The sequence below is a fragment of the Rosa chinensis genome, chromosome 2, assembly GCF_002994745.2.
Source record: "Rosa chinensis cultivar Old Blush chromosome 2, RchiOBHm-V2, whole genome shotgun sequence".
NCBI classification, from domain to species: domain Eukaryota; kingdom Viridiplantae; phylum Streptophyta; class Magnoliopsida; order Rosales; family Rosaceae; genus Rosa; species Rosa chinensis.
The window spans coordinates 20,373,063-20,390,653 of record NC_037089.1 but is presented as its reverse complement, the minus strand read 5'-3'; the positions used below and the strand labels follow the sequence as shown (position 1 = coordinate 20,390,653).

The 17,591-nt window shown below is 40.9% G+C and overlaps 2 protein-coding genes across 2 annotated transcripts; one reads left to right on the top strand and one right to left on the bottom strand.

Annotated features, from left to right (window-relative positions):
• Positions 1-5,615: 5,615 nt before the first annotated feature.
• Positions 5,616-8,086, bottom strand: LOC112185191 (putative pentatricopeptide repeat-containing protein At5g65820). The gene has a single exon (XM_024323397.2). It carries the CDS (start codon positions 7,992-7,994, stop codon positions 6,072-6,074), a length of 1,923 nt encoding a protein of 640 aa, XP_024179165.1. The 5' UTR covers positions 7,995-8,086; the 3' UTR covers positions 5,616-6,071.
• A 456-nt stretch (positions 8,087-8,542) lies between these two features.
• LOC112185441 (pentatricopeptide repeat-containing protein At3g49740) lies at positions 8,543-11,642 on the top strand. The gene has a single exon (XM_024323695.2). The coding sequence runs from the start codon at positions 8,609-8,611 to the stop codon at positions 10,808-10,810; it is 2,202 nt and encodes a 733-aa protein (XP_024179463.1). The 5' UTR covers positions 8,543-8,608; the 3' UTR covers positions 10,811-11,642.
• Positions 11,643-17,591: the final 5,949 nt, after the last annotated feature.

Here is a 17,591-nt window from a genome sequence, read left to right as displayed (position 1 = left end):
CTTCAACAGAGCGAGGTTCAATATCATCGTGTTCTATAATTCCTTGAGCAATAGAATATGCAAACACATCATCAAGGATAATAGAATCTTGATTCAACGTCTCATGTACACTAGTGTAATTCATGGAGATCAACCTATTCTTTGGAATTGGTTTTAACATTGGAGCGTCCCCCAATGATGTCTCTTAGACATAACCATAATCCGGAATATCTTCATGAGACGGGTTATTTATGTCGATGATTAATGGATCTCTTTGTGCCAAACTCGCTTTCTTTCTCGGGCGAGAATCCATCGAACCTTTGGGCCTCCCATGCTTCCTTCCTGGGAGCCCGGCCTAAGCCACATTGCCATCACCATTAGTGGTGGCGGCGCCATGCCTAATACCCCTAGGGGTGGCGCCATGTCCTTGATTTTTAGGGACATCAATTCTTGCAGGCACGTTTGCAGCAGATATATGTGATCTTGTCACTTTAGCGATATCAGAAAACGCATCAGGCATAGAGTCTGCTACTTTATGAAGATCAAGAATTCTCCGCACCTCAATTTTGGACTATACGGTTCAGGGATCAAGATGAGACAAAGTGGGGACAGACCACGACAATTCCTGTGATTCCTGTTGAACATTCTTGTTCTTATCTCCCCCTAACGACGGGAAGACTATGTCATCAAAGTGACAATCCGCAAATTTAGCGGTAAATAGATCGCCTGTCAAGGGTTCTAAGTAGCAGATAATGGTTGGAGAGTCATATCCAACATAAATGCCTAATCGTCTTTGAAGACCCATTTTGGTGCGCTGTGGTGGCGCAATTGGCACATAAACTGCACACCCAAATATGCCTAAGTGTGAGACATCAGCCTCATATCCAGTAACCATCTGGGACGCAAAAAAGGGTTGAGTGGCAGTAGGCCTTAGAAGAATAAGCACAGCTCCATGCAATATTACATAGCCCCAACCAGAAAAAGGGAGATTGGTGTGCATAACCAATGCTCTAGCAACCATTTGAAATATTTTAATGGCAGCTTCTGCAAGAACATTTTGGGTGTGAACATGAGGAACATGGTGTTCAACCTCAATCCCAATGGACATGCAATAGTCATAAAAGGTTTTTGATGTAAACTCTCCAGCATTGTCAAGACAAATTGACTTAATGGGATGAGCAGGGTCGTGGGTCATTAATTTAATGATTTGTGTTAGGAGTTTAGCAAATGCAGCATTTCTTGTGGACAAGAGCATGACATGTGACCACCGTGTCGATGTATCAACCAACACCATAAAATATCTAAATGGTCCGCAAGTTGGTTGAATAGGTCCGCAAATATCACCTTAGATTCTTTGTAAGAATGAAATATTTTTCTTAGTGTCCTTTGCATAGGATGGTCTCGATCCTAATTTTGAATAGTGTCCTTTGCGTAGGATGGTCCGCAAGTTGGTTGAATAGGTCCACAAATATCACCTTTGCTTCTTTGTAAGAATGAAATATTTTTCTTAGTGTCCTTTGCATAGGATGGGCTTTAGAAGCAACAAGGGAAAAATCTGGTTGAGCCACGAAGTCACAATTGACTTTAGAAGTAGAAAAAGGAACCAAGGAGGCATTGGTGGCGACAATACCACTTTTGGGCCGCAGGGGGTAGGCGGCGCCAACCCTACCTTGGACCGAATTTCAGTTCTGACTTCTTTTCATTTTGAAAAATAGATGTCTATGTGAAGTCTTTAATATACAGATCATCATATCACGACTTGGATGCCCCAAACGGTCATGCCAAAGCCTATATGTGTCAGAATCCCATAAGTCATCTCTTATGACATGGTTGGATTCAATGATTCGAATAGTGGTTGCATACAACCCACTAGAGCGACACATAAGTTTCTCTAATACTCGTTTATGTCCGTAGTCATTAGAGGTGATGCAAATGAACTCTTGTCCATTCTCACAATGTGTTTCCACATGAAAACCATTGGCTCTTATATCTTTAAAACTCAACAGGGTTCTTCTAGCCCTAGGAGTATATAGAGCTTTGGTGACATTAATACTTGTGCCATTTGGCAACATAAATTGAGTTGGTCCTCGACCATGAATCAATTGTGATGGTCCAGCTATCGTAGTCATAGAAGATCGACTAGGCGTCATCCATAAAAATAATTGCCTATGTCGCAATATAGTATGTGTGGTGCCACTATCAACACGGCATTCCAACTCTCCAGGAAACATACTGAAAAATAATAAAGTTCAGAATTAAGACATGTCCAAGACATTCAATAATAAAACGATACTTTATTAATAAAAATAGCCAATGATTACATCAAAGCTTCCAAAGCCTAATCCAAAATAAAATCAAACTGAGACACATTGTAGTCACTCTATCCGTTTGGTAACTCCAATCAAATATGACCAGGAAAGTAGAGAGAGATGTTGGTGGAGCGAGGCTCTCTTAAGTACCACTAACCTCCATTACTTTCCTAGACATCACATTTCATTGGGTGCGCTACATGAGAAAAAGTTAATACAATTGTCATTTATTGACTAAGGCATATTGCCATTACAAAGTTCTTGGAAAATGAAAGGACTATTCTAATCAAAGTCTGCGGCATCCTTGTGCACTTCATCTTCAGCTTTGAAGTCCTCTATGGTGAGATTAACATCTTCACTATCTTCTTCTTCTTCTACAAGGTATACTTCTTGCTCCCTCAGGTCCCTGTATGCCCTGTATCTTGCAGCTAATTGCTCACTTGCCTTGCATTGCTTGAACCAATGCTCACTTGATCCACATCGATGACACATATCATTGTGGTTGCCTCCCTTCAATTGAGATGCACGTTGTGGGAGTTCCCTTGGAGGGTTGGTGCCACCACCACGACCCATGGCGCCACCACCACGGCCAGGGATACCACGACCCCCTCTCCCATGTGTGGCATTGGCACCACGTGTATAGGCACCAAACTTGCGGTTTTCTTCTTGGTTAGGGCGGTTATATGGACCCATACGTCCCTCATGTCCCTTATTCTTAGGGTTCCGCTTCTTGCGCCCTCCTTTAGGTGCATTATAATTCGCCTCATCAACGCTCTTAGTTCCAATGGGCGTTGAATTATAATTCCTCACGAGTATGTTATCATGTTTCTCAGCTACAGATATAACATTGATAAGCTGATGAAACCTCGTGATTCGTCCAGCATTGACCTCGGTACGATATTGCTTTGATAACTCAATGGCTGAAACGGGTAAGGTGGAGAGAGTTTTCTCAATTATCTCTTGCTCTGTGACAGGTTGTCCACAAAATCTCAACATGGATTGTAGGCGAAGAGATTTTGAATTATATTTAGCAACAGACTTAAAGTCAGCAAAGCAGATTGTTCCATTGAACCTTCAAGTCAGGGAGGAGGGAATCTTGGACATTTCCAAAGCGCTCTTCTAGTGCTACCCATAGCTCTCTTGCATCCTTGATCGACATATACTCCAATCTGAGTGCTTTGTCCATATGACGTCGCATCAAGGTAACTGCTTGAGCATGCTTTGTAGGTGTTCGTGTGAACACGAGATCCGGGTTAGGTTCCTGGATTATGGGTAATATTCCCTTTGAAGTGAGCTGGTTCTCAACATCGGTTACCCAGCTATGGTAATCCGAGCCTGTTGAGTCAAGCATGGGAAAGTCGAGTCTAGGTTCATTTGACATCCTAAAAATAAGAAGAGAAGATATATTAGTTTCGGAGCTAAACTTCCACAAAAATTAAAATAAGATTTCCGAGCTATGCTACCAAGAAATCAATTTCCAAGAATATTTGGATTAGACCAAACAATGATGTTTTAATATGGTCACAATGCGGACGCTCTTAGTTTGAATATTATGAACGCTCTTAGTTCATTGATTATGAACGCTCTTAGTTCGTTTAATTATGAACACTCTTAGTTTATTAGTTACGAACGCTCTTAGTTCGTTAAGCGTGAATCACCACAATTCTGCTTTGTTAAATACTCATAACCATGTTCATATATTTCAAAATTCTGCAGAAAATAAAAGGAATTTAAAATACAAGAAAGCAGCAACTTTAATTACAAAAACATACGTGATGATTTGGGGCTTGAGGACATGCGCGTGTTGGAGCAGGCGTGTTTTGGGATAGCAGCAATAAGTGGCAGCTTCTGCGATTGGCAACAGCAGCAGCAGGTGGTGTGCATGGACGTAGGCAGCAGCAGGTGGTGTGCATGGACGTAGGCAGCAGCAGCAGGCTGCGGAGGCTTCGAGGTTGGTCGCTAGGGTGAGCGGGCACGGCAGGGAGCGAGGGCCGCGTACAGGGCAGCAGTAAGGATGATGGCTAGCACGGGCTAGGTGCTTGCGGTAGGAGTTGCAGCGCAGGAAAGCAGGGCTACATGGGCTGCAGGGCTTGCGGTAGCAGGAGGAGGATGCGGCAGCAGTGCAGGCAGTGGCGCAGGCGGCTAGGGTTGAGAGCTGCGGCAGGAGGCTTGCGGCTAGGACTGTAGGTAGGGTTTTTGGCAGTTTTGGTGATTAGGGGATTTTAGGTTTTTTTTTAATTATTTTTTTGCTAGGGTTAGGACTCGTGCTGATAACATGTTATAGAGAATTGGAATTGCATAGAGAATTGTGTTCTATTATTGATAATAGGAGCCTTTTTTTTTTTTTTTGAGTAAAGGGGTTTGGAACCCAGTCAGGCTGGGGGGCTCATCCCCACGCCCATATTATTATTATTTAAATTTTGCCGCATCGGGGGGACGTAATACCTATACCCCGAGCATGCATAGTTGCGTTACAATTGTCTTCATAAAGGACATCCTGTAAAAAATCAGGAGCCTCCGCTAAAGAGAGATCCACAACACGATCAAAGCTAGCAAAATGTGCCAACCTATGGGCCACATTGTTTGCTTCACGAAAGATATGACGTATTCTAATAAAATCAAAAGCTTGCATAAACTCTCTACAATCGTCTAGAATACGACTTACCTCAGAATTGTCCTCCCCTTGATTGTTAAGAGCCTCAACAAGGGTGGAACAATCACTTTCAAACTCAACCTGTCTCCAACCCTGGCGAATAGCCAACAGTAAGCCCACTCTGCAGGCCTCTGCTTCACTATGGTAAGCTGAGCATAGATTAGAGATGGATCAGGACCATGCTCCCTTGAACCTGCCCCGCTCATCACGGACCACCACCCCAACACCACCAGCCTCAGTATTACCCCGGAATGCCCCATCCACATTGATCTTTAGTCGGCCTCGAGGAGGGTAGACCCATTTTGTCGTCATCCTCCTATTGTCCCTCCCCACTTCTCTACGAGGATGGAACCGCTGATACTCATGTAACAAATGCATAGACCAGGTCACTGTATGCATGGGGTTGAATTGACCACCATCCCAAACTAATTTATATAGAGAGTTACAGAGTACATGAAAGGTAATAGAATCCGATCATAACTATGAATCTAGAACCTTCTCCTATTACAATTCTACGATTAAAACCCTAGTTTGAAGAGGCACACATGATGTGGACTCCCTTCAACAATTTTTTTTATAAAAATAAAAGAATTGGAGGTCAAAAATAGGAATCCAATAAGAATTGAGGAACTAATGTTGTATTAAGGGGTTTTCAGTTGTAATTTTTCTTTGTTCTGTGAGTTCATTTTTTGTATCATAAAAAAGAAAATATTTGTAATTAACTATTAATTCTTTGTGTGATTTGTATTGAACAGGGATTCAATCACATTCTCAGAGGCGAAATGCAGGATTCAATGGGAGAAGAAGTTATCGAATGATGGAGTCATGAGTTTAGCAAATACAGCTTCTTTTATAAATCAAGCCGGACCAAGAAACCTCATTATGCCTTCATACAAACTTAAACATGAAGGCGCTCAACTCATTTCTCCCTTTAAAGAACTTGGGATACTATCTGCACCTCATAGTTGAATAGGCCACTGTTTCCACACATACGCTTGAATCTTGTAGGCCATTTCTCGAATGAAATACACATCATAGCAGAACCGGAAGCCATTTTCATGTTAATGATGCCTCCTCTTCTCCGGAACCTGCATACTGAAGTCAATTGTTTCACAGCTTTCCCATTCAAACTATAAGGCTTTAGCTTTACTAGGCCATTGCCGTTTTCGAGCCCTCCGTTTCCTTCCCCCGTCCTTCTTCTCCTTAACTTTTTCGTTCAAGTCCCTCTCTCCGCGTCTTTTATACATCTTGAAAGTGATCTTTCTATCTGCAGCCATCTGCCTCACCTTCTCTGTGATCTCAGCAGCAATCTGTCTGTTATAAAGTTTCTTTAAACCACGCATGAGCTTCGCAAAAGTATCCGGCTGTGGCATTACATCTGCCTCCATCATGTCCAAGCAGTATGAGCAAGCCTCTTTCACATGCCCCTTTGAAAACAGTGCATGAATCCAAATTGTCCATGCATACACATTAAGCTCACACCCTTTGGTCACAATGCAACTCCAAACATCTTTAGCCATTTCTAGCTTCTCATCTCTCAACAAAGCATTCATTAACTCCTTCAAGGTACCATATTGTGGCCCAGATAGAAGGCCTCTGCCAACCATTTCTTTGAAGTAATCACAAGCTTCGATCAAACAACCTTGCCCGAGAAACCCATGAATCATAATGACAAAGGTGTCAAGCCCCGGAGAAAACCCAGCTTCTTCCATTTCATTCCAAAGCCGAACGCCTTCTTTCACCTCCCCCAATTTGCAAGCCAACCGAATCACCGTGTTGTAAATACCAAGATCAGGCATGCAACCAATCTTCCTCATCTCCCCCATTAATTCCACACACTCCTCCAAGTCTTCCTTCTTCTCATGAGCCAACATAATCTGCAAGTAAGTCATCTGACTGGGCGTAAACCCTCTCTGTACCATACTCTCCAAAATCTCATAACTCCTCACAATCTTCCCCCACTTACAAAACCCACCAATCAAAGTAGTATAAGTAACAACATCAGCCTCACAACCACTCCTCTCCATCTCCACAAACACCCTCATCGCCTCCTCCATCTTCTCCTGCCCGCAAAGCGCCTGGATCACAGTCGTATAAGAAGCCGCATTGGGCTCACAACCCTTCCTCCTCATCTCCTTCAACAGCTCATACGCATCAGCCATCTTCCCAGCCTGAGCATACCCACCAAGCAAATTGTTATACACCACAATATCCGGCTCGAACCCTCCCTCCCTCATCTGCACCAACACATGTTTCGCCTCCATAAGCTTCCCTGCTCTACACCACCCATACAACAAAGAAGTAAAATGCCTAATACTAGGCTTGAACCTAACTCTCATATCCTCAAACAAACTCGCCGCTTCTTTCACACTCCCATTTTTACACAGAGCATCAAGCAAGCACCCAAAAGCATACTCATCCGCCTCGCACCCGTACTTGGGCATTTCATCGAGCACCTCCACTGCTTTCTTCACCATCCTCGCCGAAGCGAAACGCCGCATCAAAACCACAAACATTTCCACAGTAATTAGCTCCTGATTTTCTCTCCTCATCTCCTCAAGCAGAGCCCAAACGGCGCCGAATTGCCGCATTTTGCTTAGGGACTTGATCATGGCTTTGTACACATCGTAGCTGGGTCTGTAATTGGGCTGCTGCGAGGCCCAGACGAAGAACCTGTACCCTAAATTCCCGGCGTCGCCGCACCGGTTCAGCACTCGCTCGGTTAAGCCGGAGCGCAAAACGACGCCGGATTGATGTAGAGCGAGCTCTAATTTGGGGACCCGGGAGTGGAATTTGCGCAATATTCTGTATATCTTCTCCACGTCGGCGGCGAACTCGCAGTGGGTCGGGTCGTCTGGGTTTGGTTCCGGGTCGGTTTCGAGACGGACCAACCCGAGACCTGATCTTCGTTCGGTGGATACATGGTTGGTTTGTTTGGTGGGTTTGTGAACTGTGTGAAAGAGGTGTAAGGGGCTGTTTGGATTGGACGAAATTGAAATTGAGAGATTGGGTTTGGTGTAGAGAAAGATCGATTTCTGATACAACCTTCGCATTTTACGTCTCTCACTCTCTAGTCTCTAGCCTAACCTCAAGGTTTTCGTATCAATGGAGAAGAAAGAGCCAAACGGTGCGTTTTGGTATTATTCTCACAGGAGTAAACGACGTCGTTGGATCTTATTTATAATTTTAGACCATGGCGGGAGAGTCTTCTTCAACCTAGTCAGATGTCTGTATGGTTTTTGGTATTTGATTTCGATGCTTGGGAATCTTCCTCTAATATGAAGCTGCCTGCCTTCGCAAATTTGTACTGTCTTCTTCTGTTGTTACCGCTATACTTTTTACATTGTTATTTTTTCATTATCTAATTTATTTCTACGTTGAATTACAATTATTATAATAAAAGAAGCGACGACATTTTTCTACTTCTTTCCTACAGTTATTTGTACATAAAGGCCACATATATCCTAAACAATTTAGTTAAATAGTACTTTTGTTTTCTGCATTTTAAATTAGAGTAATGAATAGATCATATTAGCTATCCGATATATTTATATATAGTGTACCTATCTAAATTGCTTAATAATATGCAATTTTTTCTTCTTAAAAAAAAAAAAAAAAAAACTCAAATGCTCTGTAGTAACATGAATTTGAAGAGGAAAAATGAGCGATGAAGTTCAACTTCTGCAGAGAAGCCTTAACAAGTATAACTGAATCCGCCGCTGAAATCTTCAAGGTGAACCAGAGGCTTGTTAAGCTTAATCGCTCGCATTGTTACGCAGAGACACTCCAGCTTTTCACCCAAATCCATTCATCCGAGTCACTTAGACCAGACCACTACACGGTCTCGGCGGCCGTCACCGCCTGCGCGAAGTTACGCGACATTGTTTTCGGCACCCAACTTCACGGCAACGCCGTCCGGTCCGGCCTCAAAGCCTTTCCTCACGTGGCCAATCCGCTGCTCTCGCTTTATGCGAAAGCGGAAGATTTGAATGCTGTGAGATGGGTGTTTGATGAGATTGCAGACCCAGATGTTTATTCGTGGACGACGCTGCTGTCGGCTTGTGTTAAATTGGGGCATGTGGACTATGCATGTGAGGTGTTCGATAAAATGCCTCAGAAGGGTAATGTGGCGATTTGGAATGCGATGATTACCGGGTGCGCGGAGAATGGGGATGAGGAGGTTGCTTTTAGTTTGTTTTGTGAAATGCATAGGATGGGTGTTAAGCATGATAATTTTAGTGTTGCTAGTGTGTTGAGTTTGTGTTGTTTGGAGTCGCTGGGATTTGGGAGGCAGGTGCATTGTTTAGTGATTAGAACCGGGTTTTTGGGAAGAGCTTCTGTTGTGAACGCTCTGCTTACTATGTATTTTAAATGCGCAAGTGTTGCGGAGGCATTTGAGGTGTTTGAAGAAGCAGAAGATGGGGTGTATGATCAGATTACTTTTAATGTGATGATTGATGGTTTGGTGGGTGTGGGAAGAGATGAAGAGGCTTTGACAATGTTCAAAGGGATGCAAGAGGCGTGTCTTAGGCCTACTGAGCTGACTTTTGTGAGTGTCATGAGCTCATGTTCAGCTGCAAGAGTTGCTAACCATGTACATGCGCAGGCGATTAAGTTGGGTTTTGAAGCTTTCACTGCTGTGGGCAATGCAGCAATTACCATGTTTTCTGGTTGTGGGGATTGGCAAGCGGCTTACCTGGTTTTTCAGACATTGGAAGAGAAGGATCTTATATCATGGAATGCCATGATCTCGACTTATGCTCAAGTGAATGACAGTGAATCAGCCGTTTTGGTCTATCTGCAAATGCAGAGGGAAGGAGAGAAACCAGATGAGTTTACTTATGGAAGTTTGTTGGCAAGCTCTGAGTATATTGAGACCATGCAAATGATTCAGGCTGTTGCACACAAAAATGGGCTTATCCTTAAAATCCAAGTTTTGAATGCAATGGTTTCTGCATATGCTAGGCAGGGTCAGATGAATCTAGCCTATCAGACATTCCAAGATATCAAATACAAAAATTTGATCACCTGGAATGCTATTATTTCTGGATTCCTGTTGAACGGAATGGTAAATGAAGGGTTAGAGCAATTTCATGAGCTGCTTGTGTCAGAACTCAGTCCAGATGTGTGTACCCTGAGTATAATTGTAAGCATGTGTGCAAGCATAACATCCTTGAGAGATGGAAAACCAGTTCATGCCTACATTCTCAAATTTGGGTTTTCTCAACAACTGTGCTTAGGTAATGCCCTCATTACGATGTATGCTAAATGCGGGGTTTTAGATTGGTCGGTAAGAGTGTTTGAAGCAATGAATGAAAAGGATTTAGTCTCCTGGAATGCCCTGATATCAGCTTATGCACAACATGGGAAAGGAAAGGAAGCTGTTGATTGTTTTGAGGCGATGCAAGACTTGTCTTCCATCACACCAGACCAGGCAACCTTCACTGCAGTTCTTTCCGCTTGCAGTCATGCCGGTTTAGTTGATGATGGTACACGAATTTTCAATTCCATGATTAGTAATTACGGCTTTATGCCAGAAGTGGATCATTTTTCTTGTATAGTTGACCTTCTAGGTCGTGCCGGGTACCTTGATGAGGCGGAAACAGTGATAAACAGCAAGGAAATTGAAGCACATCCAAATATTTGGTGGACACTAATTAGTTCCTGTGCATCACATGGTAATTTAAGACTAGGAAGAATAGTTGCTGGATATCTCCTTGAAACTGAACAAAATAATCCATCAGTATATGTGCTTTTGGCAAGTATATACGCAGCCGCTGGTCAATGGGAAGAAGCAGCTAATGTGAGAGAATTAATGAACGCAACTGGGAAGGCGAAGACACCTGGATGCAGTTGGATTAATTCATAAAACCATGTAGGACTGTAGGAGTGAAATTCACCTGTAGAGGCTGGACATGGAAAGTAACAAAGAAATATTGCAATTTCAATACAAATCTTTCACATATATTACTCAGCTTTTATTTTCTCTGGAAATGGCCACTATAAGACGTACGAATGTTGAGTTTTACACGAATAGTTGTTGATACATCGAGAACATTCCTGAATCGATAGAACTAACTGTAAGAGTAATCAGATACAATAGGATTGAAATTAACTTAATTCATTCTCAGAAAAGATTGAAGATGATAAGTTGGAATAGTTGCAGGAAAAAACATCCGTCTCACTCCTTCAGCCTTCATGATGGGAAATATTATTCCTGATGCACTCTGGAAAAAACCACAACAAAGCTCTTCGTGAAGAGTTAGAGAACCTACTTCCATTCATGTTTAGTGTTCTTAAAGTCTCATTGGCTCTGCTCAGTAAGATAACTGCTCAAAGCCTCAAACTTACCAGAAATTAACCAAATGGTTTCACACTATAGAATTATTGTGAAAAAACTGATGAAATTTGTGCTTCTATCTAGAAATCATAGCAGGTCACCATATCAAGGAAAATTAAGGAGAAGAAATCCCTACCCAAATTAATCTTGCTCCAAGCCATATGCGTTTCGGTGAAGGAAATGGTAGTAGCAAACGACCAACACCATATATTGCTACAGGAATTAAATGGAGAACTAAACTCAGCGGGCGAGGGTTTAGACCAGAGAGCGACGCCATCAGTCCGGTTGAAAAGACACCTCCAAGGCTTACATAGCCAAGAATTGGGGGATGCAGAGAACACCTTGTATAGGGCACCTGCAATGGTATTTATATGTCGATGCAACAGGACATCAAACATTAGTTCCTGAATAATATCTTAGAGCAAATGTTAGACAATTTTTAGTTAAATTTTAAGACAAAATAATTAAAAAGTCATTTTGACTAGCCACTTTTAAAATATGTCTAAATCAGTTCTCTCTCTATTTTAGCTAGTTTTTAATTTATATTATTTATTAATAGAATAAGAAATAATCTAAATGCATTTATAAATTACAAAGAATTTATTCAAAAAAAAAAGTTACATAGAATAACTTGAAAAAAAAAAGTTTTAAATTAATAAAAATAATAGAGAATCTCATCGCACTCTCTATATTTAGAAGTGAGATATTTAAAAGTTAAAATGGAGAGCCACTTAGGAGGCTGATGCAGCTGTTAAAATTGATAAAAAGTTAAATATGCTTTCTAAAATACCTAAAGAGTCAAAATAGAGAGTTTGCTAAAGATGCTCTTATGCAAAAAAAAGCATTTCCACTACAGGATTTAATGGCATTAATTAAATTTGATTAATCAACTAGCCCTAGCTTTGGTTTTCTCTTATGGCGGCCGACGCCAGCCTCCCCCCTCTAAGTGGAGATTTTCTCTCCATGCTTTGCGGTAGGGCTGGTAATTTGGGCCGAAGCAACCGAACCAGCCGAGTTTCGAACCAGTTTTGGGCCGAAACATCGGCCTACCGAAATTCGGCTCACCTGAGCTGTACTGAAGCTGCCTCTTCGGCTCAGCTGCGGTATGAATATACGCATACCGTCGATATACCGTACTGACCGTATGCATATATATACCGAATATGTATACCAAATATGCTCCCAACCACTAGAGCAGCTCGTTTTCTTACTATTTTAAGCACAAATTTTATATTTATTGTCTCTTAGTTCCTACTATCAAATTAAAACAAAACGGTAAGAGGCAAGGTTCGAACCTTGAACCTCTAACACACAACCTCTTATCCCAACCACTTGAGCAACTCTTGCTCTTACTATTGTAAGCACAAATTTTTTATTTATTGTAGTTCCTACTATCAAATTAAAACAAAACGTAAGCATTCATCGTTTCTCATCTTTTGAGAAACCATCGTTTTCTATTTTAGGAACTCTGGCAGATTGCGAATTCTCTCTTCCCTTTCTTCCTCTTCTCTCTTCGTCTTCTTTCTTCTGGGACTTGGTAGACTTCATTTCTTTCTTCGTCTCCCTCCTCTCCCTCTACTTCTACTACTTGTTTTGGATTTAAAACCCCAAAATCCCCAATTCTCAAAATCCAAGAAGTAAAAATCTTGAGTTGTTCCTCTATAGAACACCAATCAGGCTTGCGTCTTCATCTTTCGATTCCAGATCAGGCTATCCTCCGGCGTACCGATCTCCAACCGAAATTCTGATATACCGATTCGTCGGCAACAGCCTCCGGCGGTTAGGTTTTGATTGCAAATTTGAGAAACCGACCTCGATCGGTCGGTAGCCGGTTGTTGATAATCATGCTTGGCATTCAAGTATTCAACCGAATCCAGCCGTACTTCGTGGTGTGTCTTTAGCCCTCCAAAGCTGATTTTTTTTTTCGAACACCCACTAAACCAACCTCCCTGTTATATTGGATCGATAGATCAAGAACTCCTAGATTCTAAGTTGGAATTTCGAGAGAAAGCTAACCTCCAGTGTTGGAGTCGTAAGGCCTTTCGTAGTATGATTGCGGGGAAGGATACCCATACTAATTCGGGTCAGGTCTGATCACACAGAGGGCGGCTAAAAGGTATTGGGTATGCAAGGTTTGATTTGCAAGTAGAGAGCGGCTCTTGCCAGAAGCGGGTGATGGGAAAACCGAATGATAATCCATGATAGTGGTAGCTTCCTTGATCACAGCGCAAGGCGGTGAGTGAAGTCACCCTCTGATCTGCAATAATGGCGGTGAGTGAAGTCGCGCTTTGTTCTTTAGTTGCTAATCTATAGGAGACGCGGTGAGAAACGGCGCACAGCGACTGGTAGGTGTTAGGGCAGGTTTGATGTTGTCAACAACCACCGGTGACACAAGGGATAGAACGTTGTCGTTGGTGGTGCTGGGTTTGTTAGCAAACATCAAAACGTCGATGGTGATTGGTGAGTATTTGGGTGTTGTCAAGCAACAATGGTGGAGGAGGAGGCACTACTAAGAAATGGTGGCGTTAAACATTTGCATAGTCTGTAAGCTCGCTGAAATAAGTAAAATTTGATGTCGAATGTGTTGGAATTTTGGTTATAATATTTTAAAATGCAATATATTTATTTCTTGAGTTTGATCACAGTCACTACTACAGAAATTGAAACAGACGACAGGCAAAAACTGTCGTCTGATATGGAGGCTGACCGTCGTATATTGAGGTGCCATCTGATGAAGGTCGATTGTAGGGAACCGTCATATGAAGGGATCGGCAGCATTCCGGCAACCTGTCGACAGCATTAGCTGTTGCGTGACTATTCTTCAGACGTCGGGCGACTTTAGAAACTGTTGTGTGATTGCAATTCAGAGGTCGCTTTATTTTATGCTCGTTGTGTGACTTTCATTCAGACGACAGTTTTTCAAAGTATCCATTATCTATTTTGCATTCAGATGACAGTTTTTATTTTTGGGTCATTGTGACTATTGTGCACATACGACAGTTTTTGTGTGGTTATTGTTGTCCTAATAGAATGATTCAATGCATTGTATATGCTGAAACTGAAATAAAAAATGATCAAATTAACAGTAGTTGATCAATATATAGAACAAAATTGTTATAATCCACATCATGCACCAAAATAGATTGTGCAAATGTAATCTTTCATCTACAAAAGGAGTACATCTAATACTACTCTCCTAGCAATATACATTGAGAAATTTACTTAAGGAGTCTAGCTTTGCTGCTCTCATGGCCTCATTGGAGTCTAGCTTTAGAAGTTTCTGTAGGAGCTTTTTGCTCTCTTTCTGTAGTTCCAGCTGCATATGGATCAATAGTTCACTGAGGGGTACATATGCCAAAACAGAAACACTGCAATTCAATTATACCCTTTCTCACCAGTCAATGCTAGGATCATGTACCTAAGATTAGAAAATACATTGTAACAAACACAATTAACTTTCTCGGCAAAGCAGCTACAATTTGTCTGAGCTGATAATACAGAAAGAAAAACGATATATATTAAGACTAAACTGGTAAGCACTCTATACAGAATTTGTAGAAATTGTAACAGATGAAAAATAAAGCTAGTTCTAGTTTTAGCAAAACCTACTATCACAATAAAATCTGTACCACTAATTCTTTTACAAGAGTTTCTTCTCTTAAACAGACCTGGTAAAAGATGGCTAAAAATAAACCATTTTCCAGGCGCAACAGAGAAAACTAACATGCCATACCTCTTCATGGAATTTAGACTGACACCCAGGATCCACTATCAACGCATCTCCACACGCGATAAAACCATTCTTTCCAGAATCATTTGGAACATTTTTAGGTGCAAAAACAACCAGGTTTGTTGTATGAAAAGGTTTTCTTGTCCTGCTTCCCATAGGTACAAGCACAACACCAGGAGGGTACTCCTAAATTGAAAATAAATTTTTACTCCTTAATTCTATAAGACTACAAACAAAGATATGAATTTGTTATGCTTGATAAAAATTGTGCAGTAAATTAAAACAACAGAACCAGTACTTGAACACCATGGTTATCAGATTCACAAACTTATTTTCTCAGTAGAGCTGTTAAATCAGATATTGAAGGTCAAAACGCATCTAATCAAGGAGAATGAAATAAGCCAGGATAGTTCACCAAACGGTTCCCTCAAGTTCAATAGCTAGTGAGTGGGTTTTAATTTCAATAAAAAGAGGAAAGGTAAACATAGGCCATTATAAGCAATTATAATAACATCCGGATTATTACAAGGTTCGTTATGAATGCTTCCAAGTACATCCATCCTTGAAGCTTATTAAAGCATACTCAATCCATCTAGAAATGCAGTAGGCAAACCTGGTAATTAATTAAAGTAAGGTCGATTGGGATCTGCAACTCTCTTGAATGTGCAAATTCATTTGGAAGCCCAGCAACTATCAAAGGCCCCACACGCTCACATCTTGGTTTCACTTCCTAAAGCCAGCTTAGACAGCTTTCGACCAACATCCACTTACACGTCTCTGCATGTTTACATTTAACATAAGTCCCACATATCTTACCAAAACAACATATTTTTCACCATTTTTTTATTTCTCCTAGAGCCTTCGATTTATATTAAGTACAGGACTTGCCTAATCTTCCAAACATAAAACCACCGCTTTGTTCAACAACAAAAAATCCTCTTGTCAATACATTGCTAAAACATTTTCATCCAAGTGTAAAGATACATTTGTTTCCTTTTTTTTTTTCTCTAGTGTAAAACATATTATCGAATCCATGTGAAAAGCTAGATAGTAAAATCGAAAAAAAGATATTTCTAATGCTGAAGTGTGAGTGATATAAGCAAACCTTGTAAATTTTGATCTGCATTCACTAATTTTCCCCTAACACACACCGAATTGATGGGCGGCCCAGGCCTAAACTAAGCTTCGTCCACATACTTCCATAGCTTCCAGTCTCCGACATCAGCTGCAATAAACCCTACTTGTTCCAAAAGGAGAACTAAAACCTGAGATGAAAAATCAATATATCTGGTAAGGACATCTTTTTTAATGTTTGTCATTGAAAATCTTCACATAATGCTCTAAATGACATCTCCCAAAGCCTCATTGATTTGCAGGTCTTTCACAAATCCACACGAGACGATGTCTGTCCCGAAGTCTGGATCAATGATTTGAGACAATGATTTCAACACATCACTCTCAGCTATCCCATTTGATATTGCAGCAGCACCAGCTACATTTGACCAAAGGCAATAGGATAATTAAAAATTACTAGAAAACAAAATCATCATATCAATCTAGTGTAACAAAACCATCCAAGCCACTATCGAACTCAATTTCTAATATTGTTCAATAATTCAAGGCTTCCTCCATTCTGATTTGATAGAAAAATTTCAATGCTGCCCAAGTTCCAATCTTGAATGCTAATGCTTAAATTTTCACAACATAAATAATGCTTTTTTTGTAAAAGTTTCGTTCTTAAATTTCATGGCTTTGACCATATGGGATTTTGAACAATTCCAGTTCATTAAAAAAATCAAAATCCCTCTAAAGACAGGCAATGGTTCCTTCGGGAGCAAATCAAAGACTAATAAAACTGAACTGTGCAATTTTGGAAACTGGGTTTAATCCAGAAGTAGCTAAAGCTGCTGAGTTTGTTCCAAGAAGGTAGAGAAAGCCTTATATTCCAAAGAAGCAGCTTTACGGTAGGAAGCTAATTTTGTGACTTTAATGTTGTTAAGACTTAAGACTCCCGTTGTAGTAGCTCTGAGGAGCATTTACTTATTATTTTGTTGTGGCAATTTAATTCGTAAACTTGTGTAATTGTTGACTCTGCTGAGTGAGTCTATATTGACATAGTGGGTTCATGGTAGCGCTGTCAATGGGTCGTGTCGGGTTGGGTTCGTATCGGGTCAAGGTATTTGTCAAGTTGAAAGAGACAAACCCAAACCCAACCCATTTAATAATCGTGTCAAATATTTAAACTCAAAACCCAACCTATTTATTAAATGGGTAATCTGTTTCCAACCCGCTTAACCCATTTAATAAATAGGTCATGTCGTGTTAGACAAAATGATCAATTTAAAGGTTAACAATGCGACCCATTTAACTAAATTCGCTAAAAACTCCACAAGACGAAGAATATAAATAATTATATATAATTATCCAATAATTATAAAGCAAAATATTTCAAATTGTCTAATCCTATGATCAAATACTCCCAATGTCCAAAATCTCAAGAAGTATAGCATAATTTAGTTATACGGATTCACTTCGTGTTTGGGGGTTGACCTCGTGGCCAACCCATTTATTAAATGGGTC